This window comes from Taurulus bubalis, assembly GCF_910589615.1.
Source record: "Taurulus bubalis genome assembly, chromosome: 11".
Taxonomy (NCBI): domain Eukaryota; kingdom Metazoa; phylum Chordata; class Actinopteri; order Perciformes; family Cottidae; genus Taurulus; species Taurulus bubalis.
The window spans coordinates 20107127-20121342 of record NC_136599.1 but is presented as its reverse complement, the minus strand read 5'-3'; the positions used below and the strand labels follow the sequence as shown (position 1 = coordinate 20121342).

Here is a 14216-nt window from a genome sequence, read left to right as displayed (position 1 = left end):
TGGCCGGACCAGCCAGTGTATTAATTTATACAAGATGGTGGAGTTGAGAGTGAAATGCAGCAGAGCTTTGTGTGCAATGTACATTTGTGTGCGTTGCAAACTTTTAAATCACTTATGTTTTCATAAAATGTTCAATTACATAAACACAGAGTACCCAAAATTATAAATTACCCCCCCCCCCCCCCCCCCCTCCTCCTATATAATTATGTGTGAGGGTTGGATTTGATGCTGTTATGTTTTCCATTTTGTCCTACAGGAAATCCCTGTGGGTTCCTTCAATTAATCAACATACCAATTTATTCCTCGAGCTTCTTGCATGAATTATGCTGAGCCAAGTGAGTGTAACTATATGTGTGAGTGTGTGTGCAGTCAAATCCCTCAATCAGAGGCTTATCAACTCCTGCCGCCCTCCACTGTATTAGCATTATCCACCATTATTGACCTGCCGTCACTCTGGTTCTCTCTCTCTCTCTCTCTCTCTCTCTCTCTCTTTCTCTCTCACACACACACACACACATGCATATGTAGCAGATATCAAAACTCTGACTTGATCCCACATGAGCCAGACGTAAACTGCCTTACTGTACATACAGTAGGTGTCTTTGAACTCCCAGCCAGCAAAACCGTCAGGACATGCTGTGTTAAGAATGACTAAGACTTGTGTTCAAATTGACTGCTAATTTTTTTAACGTTTTCTGGAAACTAGCATCCTGCTTCTCCTGCTTGGATTCTGGTGTCCAAAGAAAACTATTGGCACTATGTTTAAATTACCACTGCTTCATTATTAGACGCTTAGCGGACGTAGTATTGACAACGAGAAAGGATGGGAGGGACGGGATATGTTTTTTTGTTTTTTTTTAATACATAAAAAGTTTAAATCCCTCTTAAAGAGACAATGTGCCAGAGAGTGTGGGACGTAACTCTAGTGTTATATCAGAGGCAGTTAATCTGCAAAATACCACTAATTAAAATAAAAATACAAATAGCACCTCTAATTACAAGCACCATATATCAGTGTCGTTATTAGTCTTTCACTATCGTTTGGCAGTGGATGCAAATGTGTTAGCATGGGTCGTGAATGATGCATCAGGTACACTTGGATGACTCTGGTGCCAATATGCTCCCCCACAAAAGCAAATGAAAAATGAGACACAACAACACAACCACAGTTGTTTGTTTAATCCAGCAGAGTGTTTATCGTGCTGTCTGCCAATGATATGCCCCTGGACCTGACATCAGTGGGAATCAATTGGTGCCAGCATGGCTAATATGTTAGACGTGGCCCCGTGCTTCTGGTTGTGTTTGCTGTCTAAAGTCTGTCCCGTCTGCCCATGAGAGGCTGAGGTTTGATATTTGTCACCCGACGCTGACGTCGGGGCTGATGGTTTGAACCCGTCACCAAAGAAAACGTCAACCTCCTCTCAATCAAAGAAGGCCTCTTAACCTCCTCTCTCCTCCTCATCTCTCCATCCTATCGGAATAACTTTAGTCGCATTCATTTGACTACTCGTAGTCTCTTTTCCCTCCATCTCTGTCTGAATGCTTCCTGTCTTCACATCCCACCTGTGAGGAGTACAATGAACTCAAACACACACACACACACACACACACACACACACACACACACACACACACTGTCACGACCCGTGTGTCTTGCCTCGGCACATTAATAAAGATTCTGTCAGCGCCTCAGGAAGGAATTACTGCCACTTGCTGAGCCCTTACACTCACTGTCTATCAAAAATACAGACAAAGACCTACAGTACAAAGTCGCACATAAACGACACACAAACACCTCTATGGTTTATTTTTCTCTCTCTCCTCTTCTAATTAAAGCATTTAAAAAATGTATAAATCTATTAATATTCCAACCTTGCCGTTCAGCTTTTTCTCCAATTTTCACAATGACATAAGAAGATTTCTTATGCTCTCTCTCTCTCTCTCTCTCTCTCTCTCTCTCTCTCTATCTCTCTCTCTCTCTCTCTCTCTCTCTGACCTCATTTAACTCCCTTGCCTGAAACCATCCCCTCTCACTTCTTCCATCACTTTCTCTGTACTGACTCGTTCACTTCGTTCACTCACTTCCATTCAATCTCATTCATGTCAAAAGTGCGTTATTGGCACGAAAAAACTAAAGTAGCTACAGCCAAAACAAAAGCATCTCTTTCCCTCTCCTCCCTCGCTGGCTTGAGCAACAGGCCAGACAAAATCTTTATCCTGTCTGTCGCTGCTGGACCTGTTTCCAGACTCAAACTTCAGTTAAATGCTTTTCCCCTTGTTTATCATCTTAAACTGAAACATAAATCAACTGTGACTTCAGTCCGCCTACAGGATTACATTATATGCATACCCAAATGCTTAGTCCCTCACTATTAATCAACATTATTTGATTATTGATTCCCTTTATGCCGCCAGTAAACTACAACAATCGTCCCTTGTAGCACTAATTTACAGCGACAAAGTAAGGACAAGCATGAGAAAAAAGGAAAATAGCAAACCATTCTGCACATACACACACACACACACACACACACACACACACACACAGATGAACCACTCATACATACATCTCCTTGTCAAACATGACCTACCTCAGTGAGGTGCGGGTTGGGGTTGAATCCACACTGGTTACAGACGGTGGCCTTGCACTGGGTGCAGGTGTTGTAGTTGGGTATCGCCGGTGGGTTGGACAGCTCTGTGGTTTTGCACACTGGGCAGAGTTTGCTGCTGGGCATCGGTGCGATCTGCGGCACCGAGTAGGGCGAGGTGGGCGTCACGCCGCGATCAGGAGACACAGAGGGAGACCGGCCTGTCCTGGAGCCGCCCGAACTGGTGAAGTCGACTTGGAGGTTTCGACGGGAGGCGTGCTGACCAGGACTTGGCTGACCTCCATGGCCCATCATGCTGGACCCAGCTGGACCGTGACCCATCCCATGGCCAGACCCTGGGCCGTGCCCCATACCGGGCCCCTGGCTAGACTGCATATGTCGGGGGGAAGTTGGAGTCTCGTGAGTGGCAAGGCGGTAGGGCTCGCCAGCCCTGGACCCTACTCCTCCACCTCCGCCCATCCCTACTCCCATCCCTCCCATACCTCCTCCTCCAATTCCTCCCATTCCACCTCCACCTATTCCTCCCATTCCTCCTCCTCCCATTCCACCTCCACCTATTCCTCCCATTCCTCCTCCTCCTCCTCCGTGGCCTCCTTGTTGCATGCCAGGTTTGGGGCTACCCATCGGACCCATCGGACCCCTGGAAGAGAGGGACAAAGCAAGTCCTTACAACACTGAAAAGAACATTGGAACAGTTTGACTATTTAATATTGTTCGGAAGATCCTTATTTCATCAAGAGTATCCAGGACATTGTTTTAAAAAGAGAAGTGGTTAATGTTTCACTTCCACAACACTATAGCTATACCCCAGTGTGTATGCGGTCCTGGGGGCTAGCATATTGGAGTGTGGCTAATGTTAGTGGCTAACGTTTTGCTTGGGGCACGTAGCTTTAGCCTCAGTAGTCTTTTAGCACAATTGAATGTATGTCGCTATCAACTGCACACACACTGCATACAAGATACTGGTCAAATACATAACATGACAAAGACAAAGCTTTCTGCTAACAAAAGCCTTCAGCCAGCACAATCAACGATTGCAGGCTAGAAATGAGAAGCCTGTTGAAGTCGAACAATGGTTTCAAATCTTCCAAAGAAATGTCTCTTCTGACAGCTAGACAGGCTTAGCAGTGTTAACTAAAGAGGGCAACTGTAACTGTTCTCTCTCTTTAGACATAGAACCAAAATGTTATACTCTCAAACAAGACAGATCGATTCGCTATTTTGGCAAGTAAACAAACTGTAATGAAACCTTTCTGACTTTATACTTTCAATACTTTTGTGTCTATAAATTAAAAAATGGATTCAACAAATTCACTACTGAATGCAATTAGATTATTGAAATGTTTCTGCTGCATGAGTAGAGTAAATGTAATACACGGCATTGATTGGTGCCACCCCAGTATTAAATGAGAAAAAAAAATCTTATTTTATTGAATACATTATTGTAAATGAATAAACACTACAGGAGAAGTCAGCCTGGTAATTGTCGCTGTATTCCAACAAATTCAATTATCTTCTCATTGCCAGAGAACCAGCAGCAGAAAACAACATTTAAAAACCAGCAAAAATAATTACTGATTCATTCACTGGTAGCTTCTGAAAGCCATGGAAAGACCACAGGCATCAACAAATGAAAATGGAAAATAACAGGCTGCGGCAAGACCAACCACACACACACACAATGAGGAAAAAAAGACAGATACACACACACCTAGACGATACTCATTGAGCGCACACTTCAGGCAGGAGACACAAACACACAATCGAAGGGAAGCATGTATGCTCCTCCTGCTACTTTTCAGGGGTAAGTAAACAAAGTATTCGGAGATGCAGAGACCACGGCCAGGGGTGTGTTTACTTATTGCTGTGTGTGTGTGTGTGTGTGTGTGTGTGTGTGTGTGTGTGTGTGTGTGTGTGTGTGTGTGTGTGTGTGTGGTTCCTGCGCGTGCAATTCAAACTGACGTTTACGCATGTCACTTTTACGAGCCCTTTTACATCACTCTGCGCAGAGTATCGCTGCTCACGCGAGCAAAATGGCAGCCTGGGAGGAGACAGAGCACGAGGAGCGTCTGCTGGCAAAACTTTCCCCTTCAATAGTTTCTTTTTGATAATAAAAGGCGCCATTGTATCACTTGATTAAATTGGTTACAATCCTCATCTTTGCCTCATATTTGGATTGTCCGGGTGTCACTTGGTTTGCAGTCCGCCACGAAACCCTACTCCCCTACCTACATCTCAAATATTGTACTTTTTACTCTGCTACATTTCTCTGACAGCTTTAGGGTGTATATGCTAATAAAATACAAAGCATTTTAATAGTGTTTTGAAGTGCAAATATTACCCCACATTGTGTTTCTTTAGTGAATAAACAAATGCATGTCGACAGATTTTTTAAATCATGCAAAGGGGTGCTTGTCATAGTGTTAGGTTCCCTGTTGATCTCTTGAGACGAAGCATATCTCATGTACAGTATCATCTACGGACACGGATTCATCCCAAAATGGGATCGGATTGTTTCAGCAAAGAGGATTTCTCTCTTCTATTCCACTCTTCGATGAAATAAGTCAGTTAAATGCCTCATATGAGTATTTCTGATCTGCCTGGTTACGTTAAGGCAACCAAAACTACCTGCCGCGGGTCAGAGAAAGATCACCTATAGTTGACAGAACTGCAATCTCTAGTGTTGAAGTCCGAAATGGGCCATGGGGATGATAGTCACTATTATATTATTGTACTCTATTGTCTGTGCTGTCATTGATTGAGTGAGTAGGCAACCAACTTTAAATGGTTAGCGCACACAAAAATTGCAAATGATGATTTACTGTCCTCCAGTGTCCCAATGTTCCTGTCCTCATTGCCTCTCTGTCTCTGACTCTCTATTGTCTTTTCAGTTGCCACTGACCATGGCCTCGCTCCCCCAATGTTCTCTTTTTTCTTTTGTGGAATCTCATCTTTTTCATTATTTTTATTTACGCTCTCAAAAGGGAAGTGAACCTCAGGCTACATGTTTGTCTCTTCGTATTTTTTTTTGTTTTTACCGGTCACAGAAGTGCTCTCGTTGGTCAAAACTGTAAAATATCGTGTGTTCAAACTGTATTCACTCATACAGAGTGACATCAAAACATGTCTAATAGTTCAATACAGTGTTAAACAGTGTCGACAGACATTTCGGTTGCGAAGGTTCACCTGCAGCAAGCATTTCAAGAGGATAAAGTAAAAGCTAACAGTTGGTTTGTGGGATGGGAGTGATGTTTCCATAAGGATTTTACTGAATGCACAGTGCATACAACAAATGCGTATGTACTGTCTCCCAAAAAAAGAGACAATACATCCTTCAGTTAACAAAAGATAGGCAACAGTACACATTTGCATACCAACAGGGGGCAACAAATGAAAGACGCGATCACTGTGCACACACGGCAAAGCGCACATCGCGTTTAAAGGGGAGAGTGGTGGCTCAACAAAAACCTCAAAGCTTCTCTGATTCACCCAGCGGAGACAGTGAAGAAGATGGGATAAGCGACTTAAAGCTGACAGGCCAACTGATGATGGGAAAGGAGGTTGAAAGAGAAAGAGAGAGGCACTCACAGCAAAGTTGGTTCGATATTTTGCCATTTTCTTATTCCACGGCTGTGTTAAATACTTGATTCTGATTGGTCAATCACGGCATTCAACGTCTGTAATTTCAGTCTTTATTGTCGCTGATTAGTTTAATTGTGATTAGCTTATTTAGTTTTTCTAAGTTTTGTTCCAACCATGATGGGCATTATGTCTGTGGATACTGTGTACTCCATTTTAAGTGACTGTGAAAGCTGTTATATATTTGACTCCTTTCATATTTAATCATTCAGACTAGGACTGTGTTTATTAGATGAACTGCTGTTTTGTACTTCCTGTGGAGACTTCCTGTGAATCTTTCCATGCACTTTGTTCCTGGTATGTAGGGCAATGTGAGCTAACGAACTTGAAGGCAACTATACTTTTTTGAATACAGTTTTCTTGTTCCTGTACTAATAATGTTGACTATACCTTTGCTTTGGTCTCACTATTGCTCATCTTTAAAAAAAAAAAAAAAAGGAAGAAAAAAAAAGTGAGTTCACAGGAAGTGTGTTTAGCACTGTTCTTCATACATGCAAAATACATGGTCTAGTCCTTTTTGGCTCAATTCAGGAGTGCATTAAAAGTGTTCAGGTCGGATCCAGCCTCTACGTCAGACTGAAGTTGTATTGTGGGTGAGTCTCTTGACACATACAATTCAATTTGGAATACAATGTGAACATTTTTAGTCATTAAAAACACTTTTTGGGCTGACAGATTGGCAGTTTAATTACATCAATCTAGGCTTTGGCTTTCAAACGTTCATATTGGTCCAATCCAAATTAAAGTTGAAAAACACCCCTCCAATATTCAACATCATTCTGATCAATGTAAGAGGAGTGTAAGAAAATGTAAGAAATAAAATACCAAATGAATAGATACAAGAAAGAAAAATATAGATGGAATGGGAGAGAAGAGGGAGACACAGAAATGAGTGCTGGGGATACTCATTTTCAGGCAGACACCAATCTCTAATTGTTGTGAGAAACCAAGGCTGATGTAGCCGACAACCCGAATAATAGGAACAATCCCTCTCTCTGTGTGTTTACACACTTCGCCTCTGCATGGCACTGGGGACATTTATCACTGTCGTAGCCCAGCCTTTAATGACCCAATACAAATGCTTGTTCAGTCAAAGTGATTTCACCCAGCCCCATTATAACCTTCAATTTACTGTCTGATTGTGGAAGAGAGGGATAAAGCTTGCCTGCCAATCATTCGTAAGTGACAAAGACAAGGACAGATGATTAGAGCGGGGAGGTGATAGAAAGGGACAAATAGGGCTAGGATGTTACATCGTCTTACCCAGGTCTCCATCTGTTCACTATGGTGGCCATTTTAGGACTTAAAGTTATCAGTGACTACATTTTGAGAGTATATATTGTATGTTGAATATCATGCAGCATTATATCAGATGGGTTGACTGTTGAACCACTTTTGAAAATATGGTCGATTAGATCGGTGCCTGCACTGAGAAGCAAGGAGGAAGGGGTGGGTTGCTGCCTGACTGTTTTTCATTTGCAATCACACAAAATCCCCAGAGGAGGTGCTTTCAGTTTTTATTAATGTTAGCCGAGCATCTTTCTCTTCCAGTTGATATGCGGAGCAAAAAAAAATCCTTTTGGGTAGGATTTACCTGATCTTGTTCCCCCCAGCCGGGTGCATTCTATATCCCACCTCCCACCTAGACCTTCAGCAAAACAAGTCTATTTAGGTTATTGGTGGACCCAAACTAAACATCTATTTCCTCCTCCTCCTTAATTCCTCCTTTGCCTCCATGTCTTCCCACTCTGGGGTGTTGACAGAATTGCTTCGTACGGCCCATTTATTTCCATCTGCCTCCTCTCTCTTTCTCCTTTCTCTCCACCTTGCCTCTCGTAATTTTCTGTTCTCTCCTTGTCTCCTCTGATTCTGTCTCCTTTTTTCTCCCTTTCTTTATCCCCTGTCCCTCAGTTGTGCATATGTAGTTTTAGGGGCACAGATTTGCAAAGTAAACTTGAAAATAAAAAGGGATATTTGTCATGCATCCATGCACATGCAATTCATGACATTGGAAGGTCCACAGACCAGCTAGCTGCCAACAGAGGGTTAACTCAGCTAGTTTCAAATAGCTTTGACAAAATAATACATACTGTAAAAGCTTGTCTCTTTGCTTGTCTCAACATTTCATTGGCAGATTGCCAAACAGTGTTAGACATTCTCTCTCCCTCTGTTCTCACCCCTGTCTCACCCCTGTATTAACCAACAGTTTTCCACACCCCCTTCATTCAAATCTCTTAATGCAACAGATTTCTGGAACACACAAGTTAGCTAGCTAACTAGCATGAATTAAACCAGAGCAGGCCACATGAAAATAAAACTTAATTAATTTGTCAGACTATGACGCTCATATTCTTGGAAGTCCGACAGGCTATAGCTAAAAAGCAAAAATGTAATCAACTTGACTTGTTGAACTTGGAAGGACAACTTTGACAACAGGAGAAGCAGGAACAGTTTGGCTCACATGCCGCTAAACCTTAACATCAGCTCCAGGATACAAGCAGTGATAAACAGATCTCTTCAATAAAGAGGAAAACTGTGGTTCCACCATTAGTAACATTCACACTATTTCAGCTAACATTCTCCCTTCTTTCTACTATCTACGCTATATACTGTATAATCTGCAAGGCTACCGCCACTGCGTCCAGTGATTACCTCCCTTTTTTTCATTCAGCCGCTACAGGTATTCAGTGCACAGATTACATAACTGGCATGAACACAAAAAGGTTATGAAAGCATACATTAAATGCACATGTACAGTACATGACATTCATGTTTATGGAAGCTACTTTTTACCTCGCTGGCATTACCTACTTTGATTTCTCCAAAGATACAGTGACAGTTTGGCCTGCATGTTGTTGGGTCAATGGAGTGCTGCATCTGTGTCACATCAGCTAACAGAACTTGTCTCTGGGTTTAAGACTTTTAGGCAGGGAAAGTGTGGTGCATCCCTACTTTCACAGTCGCTCAGCTACAGTTAAGAGCTGTTGGTGGCGCTACAATCGCAGCATCCTCTTCCCTTCCGACCTCATGCTGGTGGCAGGACTGAGTCTCTTCCCTCTGTACTAACCTTCAGTGACCTTCCTATTTGTCTCAGAACCGTTGAGTCACTCCTACGCTCAGGCAAGAAACTCATCTTCTGAACAAACATATCAGGAGGTCACTTTCTGAATCATATCTCGTATCTCAGCTCACTCGGACTGTTGTTACCTTTTTCCTCGTTCTTCCCCCTGTTGTCACATGGATATTTCCTGGCTGTTGAGTTTACTTTTGTTGAGTGCTGGTTATGCAGATTATTCAACACAACACAAGCACACCCTGCTAATGGCAGTTACTATGGGCACCGGGTCAACTGGGTACAGGCAAACATACTGAATGTGTGCAAGTGGAGGCACTGGCACACATTTTGCATAAATTTTAAATAAAGCTTAATTGATCTCCAAGGGGAGCCTGGGCCCATGCAGCAGCAATATATATATATATATATATATATATATATATATATATATACTAGATTTTCGGAAGTGGGAAACAGGAGCAGTAGAACTTGACGAAGAAAATATTCACACATGCCCACGTACACATATTCTCACTAGTGCTTGTCACTGTGTTCAGGTGTGAGTGGGCAGCTCAGCAAGATATTTTCTGAGCGATAAGTTTGCTCTGTATTATACCACACCATGTATTGTCTGTTGTTTTGCCATACATAAGAAAGAAGGAGGTAGGAAAGGAAAGTATTCAAGTACTTGTCATTCAGAGGCTGTTTTTGTGGAACTCCTGGGCTGTCATTTACTTTTTCAATCAAACCAAAGACTACATCAGGTAATTTCACCAATTTACGCGAGAGGGAGAGGAAATAATCAATGAAATCAGGCTCTTGTTGCCTTGAAAAGCTGTCGCCTCGGCTCTCTGTGGCACAATTTGACATATCTCATATATGTCCTGTCAGAGATGATAATGGCCTCCTACCTTCTCCCTTCCTGCAGAAATGTGTGTTTCAATCTGTTACTGAATAATAGCTGGAATGTAACATAGAGTATCTTACTTTTCCTTGAAAAGCAAAAACACTGAATGCAACAAAACAACAATAACGCAGTGATACTGTGATCTAACGCATGTCACTTTGGTGTTTGATTGATCTTGCATATGCGTTATGAAACAGCTGTGTCTGTTCCACACATTAAACCTCTGAAGTACATAATCTTTTATTTCACAGTTGGTGGTTAAAATGCTGTGGTAGGGGAGGACATTTTCATTTAAAGGAAAAATAGGAAGAAGAATATCTAAACTTTAAACAAAATAATATAATAAAATGAATGTTGGTGTTATGTGTAAAATCAGTCCATTCATATGCAAAATTCCAACATGAGTTACTTCAAGATTGACCCACCTCCATAATTTAAACATCTGGAATCATGCTGATAGATCATAAAGATGATTAACTTTACATAAGCAGTCATTTAACATCAGAGATGGAAAGTTATAATCAATAGATGAAAAGAAATAAAGTTAAATCACAATGCGCTCATATTGTGTAACGCATAACTTCAGTATCTAAGCACTTGGTAAAGATAAAGCTTTGTTATGTAATCAGGGAGTAGCAGCACATCAGCACAGCTGTGCCATTCACTGTAATACTCATGCTTGTTCACACCAACACACACACACACACTCACACACACCCACACACACACAAACACACACACACACACACACACACACACACACACACACACACACACACACACAGACTTGGAGGCATGATGAGTTTTCATGCCCCCATATAGAGGGCACACCGTTATGCTCACGGAAAATGCCTAAACACACATACTGTACCGACGGCACGTGTACTGATGGCAGCTATTGTAAAGCAGTGCAGTGTAAGAGGCTTTGCTGCAAATTACTTTGTAATGATAGCACATGGTTCTGAGTAAAGGCCACAAACACTGACCTGAATTTAAATAGACACATCCTACGAGGCTAAATCCTGAATTTAGTTCTCAAATGAATGAAAGTGATAACCACCCCTCCCCTAAAAAACCTACCACCTACTCTTCCTAAATGACACGAAACACAATTAAAGAGAGGTAGCGGATAGAAGAAACTGGCTGAATCAAGGCGTTTTTAATCAAATAGAATAGAATAGAAAATAATGAACAGTGTCTTCAGCGTCACCACAGCTACAACATCATTTCTCATTCAAATCACCTTCAGTGGGATGCAGCATAAGCCCATCACACCAGGTGCTTGATGGTTACTGTTTGATTTACAGCCAGAGAGGTTGGAGACTTGAAGCACTAACTGTATTCTACGATACCCAGGTGCCTGTCGACACGCACGCACACACGCACGCACACACACACACACACACATACACACACACACACACACGTTTACTTTAGTTTGCAGCAATAATACCCTGTCAGACAGATTTCTAATGTACCTCTTCATCTATTTATGTCTTTAGCCCATATCTGTGTAACCTTCTGATGCGGTCTCAGTAGATGGCTGCTATAAATGACAACCACTGCTTTATCATTTAAACATTGTGTGTGTGGGTCTATGTGGAAAGATTTTTGAATTTATGAGTTTGATATGTCGACATTGTCTCATATGTGTATTGCTTGCCTTTTATTGATCTATGCAGATTGTGTACAATGTTTGTCTAATTGTGTGTGTCTTTGTGGTTTTTTATGTTCCTCTCAGCTGAACGTGTCTCCAGCAGATGTGCTATCCCACACGAACAGTGGGATGACAACCACACACCTGTCTACATTTACCTCTCAGTGTGAGCAGAGACTCACATTGTTTTCAGCATTTAGAGATGCCATCAACACCTCAGTGTGTAACAGACTGTTCATGATGAACTATGCAAAGACACACACACACACATGGTTGCAATCACATACAATAGTCCTATATATAAACAACCTCCATCTCTCTCTCACACACACACACACACACACACACACACACACACACACACACACACACACACACACACACACACACATACACATACATACATACATACATACATACATACAAACAAACAGCAGCAGTAGCAGCAGTCACTGATTGAGATGTATAATGGCTCATCAACTCTCCTCCTAGTCAATCCAAGTCCCTGCGAAAGAAAATACTGGAACAGAAATTTAATTTTTGAAAGTCTGACTGTCTGTCTGACTGTCTGTCTATTTGTTAGTTCAGGGACTACTAGTATGCAGTACTTGACTACTCTTGACTTGCTGTACATTGTCTCATTGGTTAGTTCACAGAGCGATTATCTTGTGGCAAAGCCAAATTTGAGAGCTGCTTTTTTGGCTGACTGAGCGGCTGTCATTTCAACTGACAGTTGAGATAAATTGGTTCACTGATTGACTTTGAACATCGCCAGGCGACGTTTCTTGCAAAGTGGCTGCAGGTGTCTGCCTTGCTGAATGGCTCAACACTAGTCAGACAAAGCTGGCAAAGTTGACAAAATATCCAACATTTTGCCATCTTAGCCAAAATGTCGAACTGTGCATACAATTAACTGCCAATAGGCTGGCTCATCATAACTGCAGCATACAGCATGCTAGATAATTCTGTCAAAGTAGAGGTCAGGAATGTTGGGAAATGGCCTGTCCTCTAGAAATGGACTTTTATATACAATTCATTTGCAACAGCATGGTTTCCAAAGAAATGGTCACCTGTCCAGCAGTTGCAAGCAGCACACAGACACTGCCAACTCTAAAAAATATCTGCTAGAGAACATAATCCAGGCAGCAATTACATTTCCGTAACTGACTGATGATTTACAGCACAGACTGGATGATTACTTTTCTACCTTTTAATGACGGGCTGCCTGTCTGAGAGAATGACTGGGCTGCCTGACTGCCTGACTGGCTGACTGACTGCAGGCGCTGCCTCGGTCGGCTCAGACGCCAAAATGAAAGCAGCCAAATACTGACAAATGGAGGCTGGTGCGGAAATGATCAAAGGAGAAAAAGCACTGAGACGGAGGAGAGGAGAGAGGGAAGAATCTCCCTGCTTAGCATGCTTCTCTACACTTGGAAAGCTATCCTTCACCCTCTCTTTCTCCCTACATGTATATGTATGCCTGCACACACACACACACACACACACACACACACACACACACACACACACACACACACACACACACACACACACACACACACACACACACACACACACACACACACAGTCAAAAGGAAATCCATTTCAAGGTGTTTCCCCTCCCGCTGTACCTGTTCGCTGTACCTGGTCACTGAGTTAAATCTGACCCTGGGACATTATGAATCGATATCTAGCAATCTGAAGTCTCATCAGTGTTTGGGTTCACTGGTGTTTATAGGTTGAAGTCTATAAAACATTACTTTATGAAGAGATAAACACAAAGAACAGAGAATTAAAGAGTAGATGTGAAAACACTTTTTCATAATATCGAAATGTAGAGCCATCTGTCAGTCCCTTACATACTGTAGATGGTATATAATTTGGCATAAGCCACTTTTAAGCATCTGTGTAAATCATAGAAGGGACATTAAAATGGAAAACGAAACGGTGAGAAAATGCTTTTTAACAAGCTCCCTTTTTTTCCCCTACATTTGGAAATGAAAAGAATCAGCAGCGGGGGATCGAAGTAGTTTCCCTCTCGCTGTAGGGTGAACTCTTAACATTATGGACACATGTTTTTTCCGTGTTCAAGTAGTTGTATGAACCCCAAATGAGTTATAATACTTATTGTGTTATTTTCTATGATTTCTTTTTCAGAATCTTTTTCTGAAAGAAATGTATATTTTCAAAAAAATCACTTGTATGTTGTATGTTGATCATATCAAAGAACATCCAGCATGATATGAGCCAGATTCCCCAAAAATGCCTCCTCGAGCGCTCCCTGAGTTTTTCAAACTGTATGGTTCAGGGCCTTAACAACAGCCCACATACAAATAGGACACCGTTTTG

The 14216-nt window shown here is 41.9% G+C and overlaps 1 protein-coding gene across 1 annotated transcript in view; it reads right to left on the bottom strand.

Moving 5' to 3' along the window:
• bsna (bassoon presynaptic cytomatrix protein a) overlaps positions 1-14216 on the bottom strand; it is a gene marked incomplete at both ends in the record, with an annotated part of 122788 nt that overhangs the window by 89493 nt on the left and 19079 nt on the right. Inside the window, one exon of the mRNA XM_079225557.1 lies at positions 2592-3249. Within this exon, the coding sequence (XP_079081683.1) occupies positions 2592-3249 (658 nt within the window). The remainder of the gene's footprint in view (positions 1-2591; positions 3250-14216) is intronic.